General features: G+C 41.9%; 2 protein-coding genes across 2 annotated transcripts; one reads left to right on the forward strand and one right to left on the reverse strand.

Moving 5' to 3' along the window:
- Positions 1 to 943: 943 nt before the first annotated feature.
- On the forward strand, positions 944 to 6,802 carry kif17 (kinesin family member 17; the record flags this gene model as incomplete). The annotated part of the gene is made up of 14 exons (XM_083892644.1): positions 944 to 1,174; positions 1,810 to 1,956; positions 2,108 to 2,209; positions 2,446 to 2,635; positions 3,676 to 4,128; positions 4,214 to 4,308; positions 4,412 to 4,610; positions 4,750 to 4,820; positions 4,896 to 5,026; positions 5,134 to 5,362; positions 5,518 to 5,776; positions 5,876 to 5,937; positions 6,016 to 6,136; positions 6,609 to 6,802. 14 exons carry the CDS (start codon positions 944 to 946, stop codon positions 6,800 to 6,802), a joined length of 2,484 nt encoding a protein of 827 aa, XP_083748770.1.
- A 3,357-nt stretch (positions 6,803 to 10,159) lies between these two features.
- On the reverse strand, positions 10,160 to 11,832 carry LOC310929798 (specifically androgen-regulated gene protein; the record flags this gene model as incomplete). Its single annotated transcript, XM_083892645.1, has 3 exons — positions 10,160 to 11,196; positions 11,311 to 11,506; positions 11,731 to 11,832. The coding sequence occupies 3 exons, from the start codon at positions 11,830 to 11,832 to the stop codon at positions 10,160 to 10,162; spliced, it is 1,335 nt and encodes a 444-aa protein (XP_083748771.1).
- Positions 11,833 to 13,963: the final 2,131 nt, after the last annotated feature.

A 13,963-nucleotide genomic window follows, 5' to 3' on the forward strand; every position in this document is an offset into this window, starting at 1 on the left:
ACCTGCCGCTTAATCAGTTGATCGGAGCCAGAAACGAAAATAAAACGCACACACACACCCCTAAACCCACAGGATTGCTTAATGTGATAATTAGCTCAGAGATTTCTACACACCCAACTCGATTAACTACCAATCTAATCCAGCGTAAACAGTTTCAAGTTAAAATGTTGACTTTATATTGACAATTTTGTTCGTTTCAACTTAATCAGATGATAATTTTTCAGCGTGTAATTTGTGCTGCTGGTGAACTCGATATAGACGAGTGTTCTGTTTATTATCTATGGTAATTCATTGATTATTCTCCGTATCTATTGTAATCTGAGAAAAAAACCCATTTGTATTTAATTTTATTCATCTAAAAATAGAAAATAAGGACAGATTTGCTGGGGAAAAACTCAGACATCCAGTGTGCTTTTTCAAAATATTTTAAGAAAAACAAGATGTTTAATGCTGTTAAATGCTTTGTTGATGATATACGGACAAGCAAACATCAGTCCATGTATGTATGTATGTATATATATATATATACTTATGTATGTATACATATATATATGTATACATATATATGTATTTTTAAATGTATGCAAATACATACATACACACAATAGCAAATACTGTTAGCATGCTAATTTTGACCTCACCAAAATGGCTGCTGCTTTCAGCCAGTTTCATCCCTCCCTGGTTGTTTGCGGTTGCCAGGCAACTTCAAACCACTGTTGGAAGAGGAGCTGAATGGCAGTGGATCTAACGAGGACAATACCTCAAGCTTTGTGTATGGAAATATTTTCACTTCCTGTCAGCTGTATTTGTTTTCCCTGTATGTCAGCAGCTGTTTACTCCCAAACCTTAGAGAGCAGAGCTTTCTCGCCTCTATGTCTTTATAAAGCAGAAGAGGACACTTCCCTTTGCTTTAACCTGCTGTCTGCTGTGTGAACGGTGCGACATGGGGTCGGAGTCGGTGAAGGTGGTGGTCAGATGCCGGCCGCTGAACGACAGGGAGAAGGCTCTGGGCTCCAGGACCGTGTTGTCCATGGATCTGCAGCGCTGCCAGTGCTTCATAGAGAAACCCAGTGCGGTGGACGAGCCTCCAAAACAGTTCACCTTTGATGGGACGTACTTCACAGATCAAAGCACCGAGGAGATGTACAATGAGATTGCTTATGCTTTGGTTGAGGTAAGCTCACTTTATTCCCCTTTTGAGTGAACACAAAGCAACAAAAAAAAAAACCTACAGATGTGGCCAAAACAGTTTGCTGGTCACTGGACACCAACATCAGTGGCCTATATCTTATTGCCACAGGCTTCATTATTTGCTTAACAGTCTGCTGTCAGTCACTTATAAAGGTCAGCATGATGTTGTTCCTTACAAACAGGCCTTGTACAAAAGATCACTCAGGTCTTTTAGCCTCATAGAACAGGTGCTTTACAGTTAACACAAATATTTTACTCAAAAGGTGTAAGAATTTTCATTTGGCAGCAAGTGTGAAATGTATGAAGTGCAAGAACAAGACTTTTTATATTTATATCAGGCGCTGGGTCAGCTCTACGTGGGCTGCCATTGTTGGACAATCCTGTTTTTATAATAATAAATCCAATAATTGACAAAGAAAATATCTTTTGAGTTTTGATGATAACTGAAGGCTACAAAGGTTCTCCAACACACTTCCAGCTGCTACATGCAACTTTACATACTGTCACTTTAAAGTCTTTTGTCGTACTTTTGTTTTGTTAAACTGCAAATTATTGTGCAGCCACGTTTCCCTTGGGAAATTTGTTGATTGAATTTTTTTTATGACAATTGTTTCACAGGGTGTCACTGAAGGATACAATGGCACCATTTTTGCCTATGGACAAACTGGAAGCGGTAAGTCTTTCACAATGCAGGGCGTGACGGAGCCTGCATCCCAAAGAGGAGTCATCCCACGTGCATTTGAACACATCTTTGAGAGCATCCAGGTAATCACAGGCCTTGTTGTTAATGGTGCCACAGATGAATGTAGAATCCAGTCTAATGATTTTAGCTCTTCACCAGGGTTGTGTGTGTGTGTGTGCTTTGCATCGTCTTGGAGAGGTTGTAATTCAACCCGTGTTTGTGTTTACATGCTAGTGTGCCGAAAATACAAAATTTCTGGTGAGGGCCTCCTACCTGGAGATTTACAATGAAGAAATCCGAGACCTTCTGGGAAATGACACCAAACAGAGATTGGAGGTATTTAAGCCTTATGACGTTCTGTTAACAATAAAACACAAATCAGGCTTCACGGTGAAAACATTAGAATCCAAGAGGAATCTATTGTTCTTTGGTTATGAACCCAGTTGCTCAGTGCTTATCTTGTTTTGTGCGTAACACCATAGTTGCCATGGCGGCTTAAAAAGAGCAACGAGAGTTGTTGAAGGTGAAGATGAAGACATATTTTAATTGTGTGCGTTTTGACTGTTGTGTAGCTGAAAGAGCACCCAGAGCACGGCGTGTACGTGCGTGACCTCTCCATGCACACTGTGCACAATGTGGGCGAGTGTGAGAGAATTATCGAGCAAGGATGGAGGAACAGGGCGGTGGGCTACACGCTGATGAACAAAGACTCCTCCCGCTCCCACTCAATCTTCACCATCCACCTGGAGATCTGCAACATAGGTCAGCGTACACACACACACACACACACACACACACACACACACACACACACACATTCTTGTACTTGCTGCATACCGAGGACTGGGTTGCTGACAAAGTGAGGACCAGCATTTCCACTTTATAAATCAACACAATTACAAATATCTACTTCATGAATGACATCTATAGAACTACTGGTTGCAGTACCATAAAATGTCTGCAGGTGGAGCCCCAGAGCAAAAAGGGCTGGAAAACTTTTTCGATATTTTTTTATTTTTGGTCCAAAATTTGACAAAAAAATGTTGGTCCAAAATTTGTCAAAAAAATGTTGGTCCAAAATTTGAAAAAAAAAAATTGGTCCAAAATTTGAAAAAATCTTTGACAAAAATGTTTTGGTCCAAAATTTGACAAAAAAAAAATTGGTCCAAAATTTGAAAAAAAAAAAATTGGTCCAAAATTTGAAAAAAAAAAAATTGGTCCAAAATTTGACAAAAACGTCATTCTATGCTATGTCGTCCAAAATTTGAAAAAGTCTTTGACAAAACATTTATGGTCCAAAATTTGACAAAAAAATGTTGGTCCGAAATTAGGAAAAAAAAAATTGGTCCAAAATTAGAAAAAAAAAATTGGTCCAAAATTTGACAAAAACGTCATTCTATACTATGTCGTCCAAAATCGGATTTTTTAAAATGAAAACAAAGGGTGAGGGTTTTTAACCAACAAAGTGAGGTCAGTTTTACAAAGTGAGGACCGGCCAAAATGTCCTCACTCCGTAAAATTGACCTCACTTTGTTGGTTAAAAACCCTCACTGGTCCTCAGTATGCCGCAAGTACAAGAACACACACACACACACACACACACACACACACACACACACACACACAGTGTTATTTAATACCTGCATCACACTGTATTAGGCATCTATCTGTTCTGTTTTAGGTGTGATGAAGGTGTTTTTCTCCCCGCACAAACCTGTGCTTGTGCTTGTGGTGCTGATGCAACACCAACAACTCAAGCTGTGGTTTCTTTACATTCTCTTCACCTCCCTCCTCCTCCCCAGATGCAGAAGGTCAGGACCATCTGCGAGCAGGTAAACTCAACCTGGTTGACCTGGCAGGAAGTGAGCGTCAGTCTAAAACCGGTGCCACCGGCGAGCGGCTGCGCGAAGCCACAAAGATCAACCTGTCCCTCTCGGCCTTGGGGAACGTCATCTCTGCCCTGGTGGACGGTCGCTCCAAATACATCCCCTACAGAGACTCCAAGCTGACGCGGCTGCTGCAGGACTCTCTGGGAGGAAACACGCGCACTTTGATGATCGCCTGCCTCTCTCCCGCGGACAACAACTATGAAGAAACGCTGAGCACGCTGCGTTACGCCAACCGGGCCAAGAGCATCCAGAACAGACCTCGCATCAACGAGGACCCTAAGGATGCTCTGCTCAGAGAATATCAAGAAGAGATCAAGAACCTGCGAGCCCTGATCTCAGGCCAGCTGGGCTCTGCTAACCTTTCAAGTAATTTCTATTTAGTTATTTTGGGGGAAATATTATTGCTGCTCACACACAAAAAACAAATGTTTTTTGACCCTATATCGTGTAGCTCTGCTGGCTGGTCAGTTGTCTGAAACATCTGCGGATCTTCCTTCAAGGCCACAGTCGAGTACCACAGAAGCAGAGAAAGAAAAGATTAAAGAGGCAAATAAAGGCTGTTCCCACGCCAGTATATCACTTCACGTCTTCACATGCATTGTTTAAGGATCGGGTGATTTATGGGCTTGGTATTCTGCTCCTCTGACAGGAGTACGAGGAGAGGCTGGCCAAGTTGCAGGCCGAATACAATGCAGAGCAGGAGTCCAAGGCGAAGCTGCAGGAGGACATCGCTGCACTGCGTTCCTCCTATGAATCCAAGGTGTCGAATCTGGAGAAGGCCCAGGCCAGCAGGGGGAGCACTGTCTTAAAGAGTGACAACAGAAAATTATCTGCACATGAAGAACCATGTAAGGTTTCTGGGTTTCTATTAATATAATTACCAATATTTTTATTTTTTATATAAATATATATATTTTTTTTATGTTAATATTAGTGGCTCATTGTGTATCAGGGTTAGTAACTGTGGTCACACCTTTGTTTTCCCAGCATCAGTGAGCCCGAGCAGTAAACCTGACCTGTTAAACCTCAGTGCAGCTGAGGAAACTTCTCTAACCAAGGTCATTTTCACCACCATCCTCCAAAAGATTAAGAGCGGATTATTAGACACTTGATTTCTTAATTTCTCCCTGTAGGTGTTAATGATCCAGCCTGTTGTACCCTCAGCTGAAGTTGGTGTCGACAAAGATCAGAGTGGAGACGAACTTGAAAATACAAATGAAGTCGCCACAGCAGAGCCTCTGGACCAGAAACATGTCCTGGAAAGGTCTCTGTTTGTCCTTCTTGTGAAACGATTTGTCTTTTCTTTTCCACTGGATAAGAACGGACAGCTCTGTAATCGGCTGTCCGCTGTCATCATCCTCGTCTTCACAGGCTGCAGCAGCTGGAGCAGGAGGTGGTCGGAGGAGAGCAGGCCAGGAACAAGGAGCTGTGGCAGAAACATCGGCAGAGGAGGAACCTCGCCGACCAGAGGAAAGTCCAGCTCCTCCGTGCGCTGTCCGAGAACAGCGAGGAGAGTGAAAACGTTCTCTTTAACGTCTACAATTCCATCCAGGAGGAAGTACATGCCAAAAGCCAAGTCCTGGTCAAGGTGCAGGGCAAGGTGGGTCACAATGTCACTGTAACAGCAATAGAAAATTAAAAGGATAATATGTCAATTGAATTATTTTGCAAACTCAGCTGAACACTTCCAATCTTCAGAGGTTTGCATGCACTGATAAACTGTTAAATCAAAGCCACCTTTTCCTTCTGTGACAGCTAAAAGCAGCCAAGCTGGAGATCCGTGATCTGCAAGCAGAATTCGAGGTGGAGAGGAACGACTACCTGGCCACCATCCGGCGACTTGAGAAGGAGGGCCAGCTCCTGAACAGCCTGCTGGAGCGCATGGTGCCTCTGGTGCGCCGAGACTGCAACTACAGCAACCTGGACCGCCTGAAGAAAGAAGCAGTGTGGGATGAGGACAATGCTGCGTGGAGGCTGCCGGATGTGATGGTGCAGAAAACAACTCTGCCTTCAGGTAAAGCAAGTAGAAGCTTATCCAGGCTTTTTTTTTTTTTGAGTCAGAGTTAATGTGTTAATCCTATAGATGTGATCTTGTTTTGTTTCTTTCTTATAGCAGTGCATCCAAAATCTTCAGCAGGCAGAGGCTCAGCTGCTGAATGTGGAGAAGCTTTCATGGTGTGTGTTTTATGTTTTGTGCATCGTGTTTTACGCCACGACACAACATTTTTTTTAACCTCTTTGTACTTTTAGCAGGTGGAAGAGGACAGGTATAAGGAAATGCTCGACCGCAGTGACAGTGAGAACATCGCCAGCAGCTACTTCAAGTCAAAGAGAACCAGTCAACTGCGAGGTGGGGACACAGCCAAGGGACATGGTAAGACTTTATTATACTACTATATAATCATTGCGGGAAATCTTTTCACTTTTGGTGTTTGTGTCTCTCTGGTCTTTATATTTTATTGGTGTATCAGTCCTGAACTACAATGATTAGCAGTTTTATGCCTCTGCTGACCAACATTCAGCCTACACAATGTTTTTCCAGATTTTAAACAAAATGTATGTATATTCGGCCAAAAATTTGTGCCAAATTGGAGTGGATTTCACACAGTTTTCTTGATCCTTTGACCAGTTCGTCCTTGATTCCAAGTGAACGTTTGCATCAAATTTGTGTTCCCTCAAGAAGTTCTTGAGATTTCCTATTCACGTGAATAATTGGATGTACACATGGACAACTCAAGAACGTAATGCCTCTGTCTACAATCGGACAAAAATATCACATATGACATCTATCACTTTCCCATTTCTTATGCTGATGTTGCCCATCTGATGGAGCTCTTTACCTGCAGCCGCCCACTCTCCTTCTCTGGTCAATGGAGCGGCCCACCATTCAATGAGCAGCCCGACCGTGAACACACCGGCTCTCAGCTCTGACTCCATCATGCCTCGACCGTTCCGCCTGGAGTCGCTGGGCGTCCCGGTGTCCGGTGGTAAGGTGAAGCGCAAAAAAAGCAAAGCACACATCCACAATGAAGGGATTTGAAAATACTGGAACCTCAGTGCTTTTCTGCACCAACACATCTCAAAGGTGTGTGAAATTTAAGGAAATATGTTATATGTACACTACTGTTTGGGGTCACTAAGAAATGTCCTTATTTTTGAAGGAAAAGCACTTTTTTTTTTCAATGAATATAACATTCAATTAATCAGAAATGCACTCTATACATTGTTAATGTGGTAAACGACTATTCTAGCTGCAAATGTCTGGTTTTTAATGGAATGTGTACATAGGTGTATAGAGGCCCATTTCCAGCAACCATCTCTCCAGTGTTCTAATGGTACATTGTGTTTGCTAATCGCGAAAGAAGACTATTGGATGATTTCAAAACCTTTGAAAACCATTGTGCAATGATGAAAACAGTTTTGCTGGATCTTTGACAAAAGCAAAGTTTGAAGGGCAAAATTATTATTTTGAATAAAAAACATTATTTCTAATCTTGTCAATGTCTTGACTATATTTTCTATTCATTTTGCAACTCATTTGATGAATACAAGTGTCACTTCTAATGGAAAACACAAAAAAATGTATAGGTGACCCCAAACTTTTGAACGAGTATCGTAATAATGATTATTCGTCTACCTTATATGATAAAATTATGGTTTATGTATTCATTTGTGTCCTCGTCACTTTATTAGGTACACCTGACAACTGCTAACTAATGCATATAGTGTATCTACTCAATCGATCACATGGCATCAACTCAGTGCTTTTTATTGTAATATTTATTTGACCACTACATGCCACTAAATCCTCCACACTAACCCTTTAAAAAGTTTTTTTATACAATGTGAGTGAACACATTTGGTGTGAATTATCAGGTGTTACCTGTTTGATAAGAGCAATGTAATGTATATAGTTTGTATGGACATTGATTAATGATTTTGTCGCCGTCTGAATGTAAATTTGAGCAAAATGCTACTGAGTCCATTGTAAGGAAACTTTGACTTTGCTCAAATCTTTGATTTGTTTACTGCTGTCACAAATAAATGTAATGTTTTTTGTTACCAACTGAAAAATGCTCCACGTCAGTCATTTTGCTGCTAATTCTAGAAACTAAATGAACATACATGTATATACTCCATAGCTAATTTAGTGATTTAAAAAGAAAATTCACACTTTTTTTTTTTTAAACAAACAGTAATAAGATCCTTGTGAATGTTGGAGCAGTTTGTGTTTCGTGAGTGACTGTCGTTACAAAAATGGGTCGGGAGACTGTTGTCAAGGCGGCAGCGTTGACAGACACATACAGTATCTCAAGTTACACACAGATCAACCTCTGGCTTCAGTACATGACCTTATTTTTCCTAATAAAGATGAGAGAAACCTTAATTTACGCTTGAGTCGAATATATCTACATTTTTCCTGTTACAAAAACTACAGTCTTTTCCTTTTGTGAACACTGCAGTTCCGTGTGAAGCCGTTCACAAATGATCTGAATGCTTTCTGCGGCTCATTTTTCTCTCTGAATATCAAGTGTCTCACTTTGACCGTGGCCTGATTTCTTCGCCCATTGTTTTCGTATTATATACGAGTGGAAGAGACCCGTGTCAGTTTCACAATTGGACACCTTTTTATTTGCCCCGTGTGGAGACACACTAGACCACAGATACAGACCCGTCCGGCGAAGGCCGTGCTCAGCCTTACCGAGAAGGTGACACGACAGAAAACTGCAACTGTAACTGTAACCGCACACTTTCAGCTGAAGCGTCGGACTGTTCCATTACAAATCCGGGCCATTTTAGAATAAACTCATTACACGGAATAAGAAGTCTTATTACATGAGAGGGAAACAAAAGAAGGAGAGTACTGGTCTGGTGAGTTCACACGAGGGTGGAGCTCAGGATAATCATATAATGGAAGAACAGCTGAGCAGTAGCAGGAGCCCCGTGTAAGATGAGTAGAATAACTGATGGTTACTCTGTAAATGGAGTTCTGGATGAAGCAGAGAAGCAGGTTCACAAAGATGGAGGTTTGACCTTAAGTAACACACTTCTATTAAGATGTAAATATGTCTTGTATTGCATGCACATCAGAGAGGAACATGGTAAAGAGTTGGTAAAAAATAATCATTTATTTTGCACCGAATGAACATTTGCAACATTAAAACTATTGAAGGCAGTTGCATGTACAAGCATTTTCAAACAATCAAAAACCATCCATACAGTTTAAAGTCGTCGGCATCTTAAAAATCTTGTAACTTGCTGGTGACGACAAAAACACACCCTCCCTCTTCTGAGAGTAAAATCGCCCTCAAACACATTTTTTTTACAATAATGATGAGCTGCATTTGCTTCTTTGAGGCTTTGCTCCAAGAAATGATCTCGTTGATCCACATTTAGGCACATTTGTTTTGATTTTTGGTGGTTATTTGTACACAAAGAATATTGTATATGGAAAACTGTATTGTAAAGACTCATCAACAAATGCTGGATCTGAATTGAGGATATGATATTAGGGGTTTAATGTGTAAAAGTACACAGAAATGTTGAAATGTATTACACGGCCCATACATTTGGTTAATAAGTGCTTTTGGTTTTCATAGCCTTACAATAAGCATTTCATATGTTTTATGCATGGGTCTTGCTCTATGTAGGGATGCCATCTTTCTACCAAAAATGCCAAAGAATGCCACCCCTCACAATCTTACACACTGGATTTTTAATGTATAAACTGCTAACTCTTTCATATGCACTCTTGGTGATTTTTCTTTACTGCTCCTGTGACGCAGCCTCGCCTCTGCCGCCCTCTTGGACACTCCACTTCCTGCCAGTCATCACCTGGATTCCAGCGTTGACCACCTTTGGGTCGTTTGTGAGCCCCTGTACTGGACCACTTCTCTTGCTCTCGATACTTTGAATTGCTCCTTCAAGGATTTGAAGGGCAGTTGCAGCTTGTTTTGCGATGCTGCTCAGGCTCTTGTGTAGTTACTGACCTTCCTCCCTAAGGACTCGACTGTAGTGATTGGGGCAGCATAGATGAGGAGTTCTAGAATGTCATGTTGGTAGATCCAGACTTTGAACTTTCCAGGTAGGCTGGACTTGTCCATAGATTTCAGCCATCGTACAAAAAAAGGTGCTGTGCAGGGAAGATTTTCAAATTCTCTTTAGCAAAGTAAATAAGCGCTTTAACCTAGGTTTCAATTATTCCCTTCAGCATTCTTCCTCTTCATCCTTTACTTTGTCAACGTGCCAAGTGCCAGGTTTCAGCTTAATGCTTAAACTCTTCTTCAGCTGGTTCTCTCTCTCTCTCTCTCTCTCTCTCTCTCTCTCTCTCTCTCTCTCTCTCTCTCTCTCTCTCTCTCTCTCTCTCTCTCTCTCTCTCTCAGCACTGCACTTGTCTTTATTGTTTGAGCAGTCCAAGCTTCCTGAGAGCTTCTCTTCTATCAGCTCCCATCCCAGGCACCACCATCACAGTATACTCGACTGAGTTTGAGGGCTTGGTGGGTGCAGGCTCAGATCCTCTGGGGCTGTTTACTGTGTTTACGGAGTGTTCCAGGGCAGCTGCCCTGGATCCACCTGACTGAGGAGCATGTGATATAGATGCAGACTGTTGGTCACGTCGTGAGGAGTGATGGAAACTTGCACTGTTCTGAAGCGGCCTGTTTTTGGGCTCTCGGGGAACTTGGGAATAACAAAACGACGGGCTTCTGGGCGGAGCGCTACTCCCGAGACCTTTTGTAGATCTTTCACATATTGGGTCCAAAGAAGATTTTGAGCGAGAGCCTGGTGCTGCTGCCTCATTTTCTGACTGCTGGTCTTTCAGGAGGCCAAGCTTCTGCAAAGCTTCCTGCCTCACCAGCTGTGGATCTTTTGCATGTTTGATATTGTATGAAGAGTCTGTCATTGTCAAAGCTTCTTTCTGTGTTTTCATAGATATGTTGGCGGGAATCACTTTGGGTTTCGGAGCCACAGATGGAGGACTTCTCTTAGACATGTTTCTGCCACTTGAGCCTTCCATTGTTCCAGGAAGATTCCTGTCCAGTTCTATAGTATGATCAACTGTGGGACACAGAGGCGTCTTTTTTGTGGAGGCACTTCTCTGCAGATAAACTAGTGCCTCGTAGGACAGAGGTCCTCTTGGTAGAGGACCCTCAGCTGTCCGGACAGGGTAGTCTTTGGGTTTTGTGGGAGGAGGTGTCACAACCTCAAAATGTACATTTTGAGGTGTGTGGTTGTGTTTGTGATTAGACTTGTTAGAAGGAGTGAGTTGAGGTTTGGAGGAGACGTTGGCGTCTAAATAAATCCCCTGTTTAGCGCCTGGTGCAGAAGAGTGAGCACTGCTGGCCTCTACCAGAGGTTTAGGAACACGGTAGACCTGCATAACTGCAGTGTCATCATTTTCCTTGATGGGTTCTTTAGACGCATGGTTCTGTAAATCTGAAAGACAGACAAGCGTGTGTATGTCACTGGAAATACATGGCATTGCTCATCACAGTGTTTCATTGCCTGGTTTATTGTTAACTCTGTGTTTAGAGCCAGAGATTTACTCACCGCTCAGTTTGCTTTTGCTCATGGAGGCAGAAAGGTCAGCCAAGTCTGTAACAAGGTTACCAGGGTTGGACACTTGGTCTAACTCGTCATTGGACAATCCACTGTCTTCTTCAGCATCCAAAGACTCGATAGTTTCCTCCAAAAACATGAGACAGGCCTTTTCTTCAGCAGACAGGTGGTTCAGACTATCATCACTCTGTAATATATGGAGGAAATCAGATCGCTTCTCTCAGACTCTGAATCAAAGAATTGCTTTTATCCAAGAACGATTAAGGCCTAAAACTGTCCAACAGATACAAAGCTGTAAAAATGATATTCATGTTATTACATTGGTTAATACTGATGTTTTATCATGCTGTTGTCTAACATAGCAGAAGTGAGTATGTCCTCAAATTTGAGAAGGTAAAGTCAGTCACTTACAAAGCCAGAATTGGCACTGACAACACTGTCACAGCTGCCAGCGCTGTCCATGCCACTCGTCTCCCGTCCAATCCCACCTGGCCAGGTATCACTTTTAGGCATCTTAGTGCCTTACCGATTACAGGTTAGCGGCACAGATTGTTGTGTTTCACTCTGTGAAAAAAGGGAAGAAAGAGATGGTTATTGTTGAAATGAATCCTGGACATGTTTTATGGTAGATTCACTTGAGACTTGAGATCTACTTTATAGGTTTTATACAGAAATCTGCTCCTCAGTCAGACCACGGACCAAGGAGACAGTGCTGGCCACTACTCCGACGACTGTGATTCGACAACAGTAGACAATTCTATTAGAAGTAATGCTGGCCATGTTAACGGTGTTAGCGTTAACGCATGACTCATTTTCCATGACGACTGACCGGAAAAGGACGCACTTGACGTCATGTTTACGTGCCGCGGGACCAGAGTCAAGGCACCATTTACCAGTTAGCTCCATTAGCTCCGTTAGCTCCGTTAGCTCCTTTAGCACTGTTAGCGCACCTACAGTCGTGCTGGAGCGGTCTGTTTATTAAACCAAAAGAGCAGCGCTACAAATAACCAGCGTAGCTGTGAACTGTGTATGTGTGCCTCTGTTTAGTAACTTTAGCTTTACTTTCAAGACTCATTTTAAAGGCACCATATGTAACAATGTGGCCAAAAAACGGTTACTACACTCAAATTCAAAATACAGAGGTCTTTTAGGTTTCGCTTTCTCCGCCATTGTAGCTCAGACGTAACTGGCAACCCGTGGTTGCTCAGCAGCTGAGACTCTACTGACTGCAATGATTGGTAGATGGCGGTAGGTGGCGCCACATGCCAAAACATGATTTCAAAACATAAACATGATTTGCAGTCTGCAAAAGATTTTTTTTAATGCGAATATTTTGGCTGTACTGTTGTTGTTGGTGAGTTCAGTTTGTTATATGAACATTATTCCTGAGTCTCTGTGACATATTAGGAGGATTTTATGGCCAGTTGCTTTAGATGTATTACATAATGCACCTTTAACTATCGGGAGTCACTGAAACATGACGTCACGGGCGTTTTTTCCTGGTCAGTCGTCATGGAAACGAGTCATGCGTTAACATGCTCAGCACTACTTAAGAGTATACCCCTATTACATTCCCCTGTTAAACGTTTCTAATTAGCCTTCAAGGGTGTCAATTTTATGAAAAAGAGAGTAGATTGCTTTTTTTGTTAACAGTTGTTTTTTAAGCTGTGAAGGAATTTAGACTTTGAGCTTCCTGGAGTTCAGGAATCTGTTTCAAACAAACATACAAGGACATGCAAACCCTGGTCCTGGAGACCCACTGCCCTGCATGTGTTAGATCGTTCCTCGCTCCAACACACCTGATTCAAATCAATGCATCTTTATCAGGCTTCTGCAGTGTTTGCTGATGAGCTGACCGTTTGAATCAGGAGTGAAGGAGCAGGGAAACATCTAAAACACGCTGGACCAGGTATGAGAAACACTGCTTTAGAACACCTGTGGAATATTTTAGATCCTTACAGCGTTTTATTAACGCTGCAAATCCATTACTTTGCTCGCACTTCGACCTCAAATCAAAGTCAAACTATAGTAACCTTTAATGGACGTGTTGTTGTTTCAACAGCTTTAATGTTTCAAGATTTTTGAGTGACTCTCAGTTCAGTTCAGCATTGGTTTTAAACCTGCTGCTAAACCTAATTCTGCCAGTTGGAGTTTGAGTTTGAGTTTATTTAAAGCAGGGACAATACATATTAATGAACATATACATGTAAATATGCAAGATTATAGCCAAACGGCTAATTTCCATCTTTAGTCCCTTTGGCAGGTTGATCAGGTCAACAACACAGGATAGTAAAATCAATTAAAACAATAGTAACAACAAATAGAACAGTTAGCCTTCATGGCTAGTATGTGTAAGGGAAATAATTACAGAGAGAGAAAAAACAAAATTAGACAAAGAATAAAAAAAACAAAGACAAAAACAATGAAGAGTTTAGTGGATCATGAAACACGTGTGCACCACACAATATAAATGTTTAGGCAGGGTTGTGGCAACAGTGCTGTTCTTCCAATAGCCAGACTTTGAGATGTTTGGTAAAAGAGGTCAGAGTCGGGAGTTCACGTATTGTGTGTGGTATTGAATTCCAGGTGTGAGAAGCACGAACAGAAAAACGTGGTTTGACTAAAGGCGCTCTTTCTAAAAGGA

The sequence above is a fragment of the Microchirus variegatus genome (assembly GCF_963457635.1).
Source record: "Microchirus variegatus genome assembly, chromosome: 7".
In the NCBI taxonomy this organism is placed as follows: Eukaryota; Metazoa; Chordata; class Actinopteri; order Pleuronectiformes; family Soleidae; genus Microchirus; species Microchirus variegatus.